This window comes from Octopus bimaculoides, chromosome 6, assembly GCF_001194135.2.
Source record: "Octopus bimaculoides isolate UCB-OBI-ISO-001 chromosome 6, ASM119413v2, whole genome shotgun sequence".
In the NCBI taxonomy this organism is placed as follows: Eukaryota; Metazoa; Mollusca; class Cephalopoda; order Octopoda; family Octopodidae; genus Octopus; species Octopus bimaculoides.
In genome coordinates this window covers 31550433-31553130 of record NC_068986.1, presented here as the reverse complement: position 1 = coordinate 31553130, position 2698 = coordinate 31550433, and the positions used below count along the sequence as shown (strand labels likewise).

The 2698-nt window shown below is 37.2% G+C and overlaps 1 protein-coding gene across 2 annotated transcripts in view; it reads left to right on the top strand.

Annotated features, from left to right (window-relative positions):
• The window catches only part of LOC106869362 (probable ATP-dependent RNA helicase DDX46), a 32986-nt gene that overhangs the window by 23151 nt on the left and 7137 nt on the right, over positions 1-2698 (top strand). For both annotated transcript variants that reach the window (XM_052968676.1, XM_014915084.2), the window contains 3 exons: positions 37-201; positions 1298-1525; positions 1886-1989. In XM_052968676.1, coding sequence (XP_052824636.1) covers positions 37-201; positions 1298-1525; positions 1886-1989 — 497 coding nt within the window. The remainder of the gene's footprint in view (positions 1-36; positions 202-1297; positions 1526-1885; positions 1990-2698) is intronic.

Here is a 2698-nt window from a genome sequence, read left to right as displayed (position 1 = left end):
TTTTTTTTTTTTTTTTTTTTTTTTTTTTCCCTCCAGGTGATGAGGATTGTGGATAACATTCGACCAGATCGCCAGCTTGTTATGTTCTCAGCTACATTTCCCCGACAAATGGAGGCACTGGCCCGGCACATCCTCACAAAACCTATTGAAGTACAAGTTGGAGGTCGTAGTGTTGTATGTAAAGACGTTGAACAACATGTTGTTAGTATTTTTCTGTTTTATTATTTTTTCATTTTGTTCTTGTATTGTTTGTTTAGGTTGTTGCCAGTGCCGCTGGACTGGCTCCTGTGCAGGTGGCACATAAAATACACCATTTTGAGCGTGGCCATTGCCAGTACCGCCTGACTGGCCTTCGTACCGGTGGCACGTAAATGCACCCACTACACTCTTGGAGTGGTTGGCGTTAGGAAGAGCATCCAGCTGTAGAAACTCTGCCAAATCAGATTGGAGCCTGGTGTAGCCATCCGGTTTCACCAGTCCTCAGTCAAATCGTTCAACCCATGCTAGCATGGAAAGCGGACGTTAAACAATGATGATGATGATGATGTTTGCCATGCTTGGATTTTCATAATCAATTCTACCTACTATAATTTCTATAATTTGTTATTGTAATGTCTCCTTCATCTGTCACTTTGGTGGCAAATAAAACACTGTCTCTACCATCATACTGTCCATCCTTCCTTTTTTCTCATCAATCTTTTTATTATTCAACTTCTGAATTTCTGCCTTCAGCAAATAACATCATAGAGTAGTGAGGACTTTACTACTAAGTGCTTGTACAAAGCAACCTCACTAGAGCTGATACCATGTAAATGCCCCCAGTATACTCTGTAAACTGCTCAGCAAACAAAGCAGAGACAGTGATATAAATTACTAACCCTGCCCCCACAAAATCTCAGGTTTTGCACTTATAATAGAAAGATCTTTATGCTGTTGTTTTTTAAGCAGTGAGCTGACGAGCTCGTTAGATTGTCAGAGAAAAATTCTTTACAGTATTTGTTCTGGCTCTTTAATTTTGAGTTCAAATTCTATCAGTACCAACCAACTTTTGCCTTTCATCCTTCCAGAGTCATCAAAATAAAGTACATTCAAGTACCAGGGCTGATGGTATCAATCAACTTCTTCCTTTAAAATAGCTGACCTTGCACCTAAATCAAAAATTATTATTATTTCATAAAGCTTCAAAAATCCATTAAAAAATTTACAGAAAAATACTTAACACAATTCATTATCGTGATGCAAGAAATCTATTAAAGCAATGTTTGTATTTTCTTTTTTTTTATTTTTTTTTTATCAGATACTTTTAGATGAAGATCAGAAATTTTTCAAGCTACTCGAACTGCTGGGTATATACCAGGAACTTGGCAGTGTACTGGTGTTTGTCGACAAACAGGAACATGCTGACGAAGTGATGAAAGAACTTCTGAAACATGCCTACCCTTGCATGTCATTACATGGTGGAATCGACCAATATGATCGAGACAGTACCATTCTTGACTTCAAAAATGGAACAATCAAGTTGTTGGTAAGTATATTTTGATATTAAACAAACTACATTTTTGATTCTCTTTAACTTGTTTCAGTCATTTGGCTGTGGCCATGCTGGAGCACCACCTTTAGTCGAGCAAATCGACCCCAGGACTTATTCTTTGAAAGCCTAATACTTATTCCATCGGTCTCTTTTGCCAAACCGCTAAGTTACGGTGACGTGAACACACCAGCATCGGTTATCAAACAATGGTGTGGGCGACAAACATGTCCTCCCTATTATTATTATTATTATTATTATTATTATTATTATTACCTAAAGTGAAATTTTTTTTTTATATGAAAGTCGCCCTTCATGAAGTCATATTAAGGTTTCCTATGTCTATTTGTTCTCCAGGTTGCTACCTCTGTTGCTGCCAGGGGTTTAGATGTGAAACATTTAATTTTGGTTATCAACTACGACTGTCCAAATCACTATGAAGATTATGTTCATCGCTGTGGGTAAGTCTCTCTGTTTTACCATCATCGTTGGTTGTTATTACGCGACTTAATTTGTCCTGACCCATCACTATCCGGCCCTTAGGAATAGAATCTACTCTGCTGCAAGCATTCAGACCAGATCTCCCTTCTTTAGTAACCCTTGAGTTATGGCTTCATACTCCTGTACTCCTATCAGTCTTGCAGACCCTACAAAGGATCATGCTCCTATTTTTAGTCATCTAAAACCACTGTTGGCTCTTAACAGACGTGAATAGTATTGACATCTTGTAAAATTTGATGCCCTACAACCTCCTTCTGGTCAGTGGCAGGCTGTTGGCAATTACTACTATATTTTGGGAAAATGAGGGCTTGAGAAGTATTTCACCTGGATTACTAATCCTTTATTAATATATATATATATTATAATTTAGGGTATCATGCTGGAAATAGCAGCCAAAACTTGACTCTAAAACTACATTAAATGTTCATACAGCACCTGGAGAGAAGACAAAGAGACAAAATGTTTTCTCTCCTGGTGCTGTATGAACATTTAATGTAGTTTTAGAGTCAAGTTTTGGCTGCTATTTCCAGCGTGGTGGCATCTCTTAGATACCTTAAATTATAATTTTAATAATAATTATTACCTTTGAGGTTTTTATTCCCATGCTGGCCACCCCTGATAAGATCAGTATTTTAAATAACGATCTTATCCTTATTTATATAAATTTAT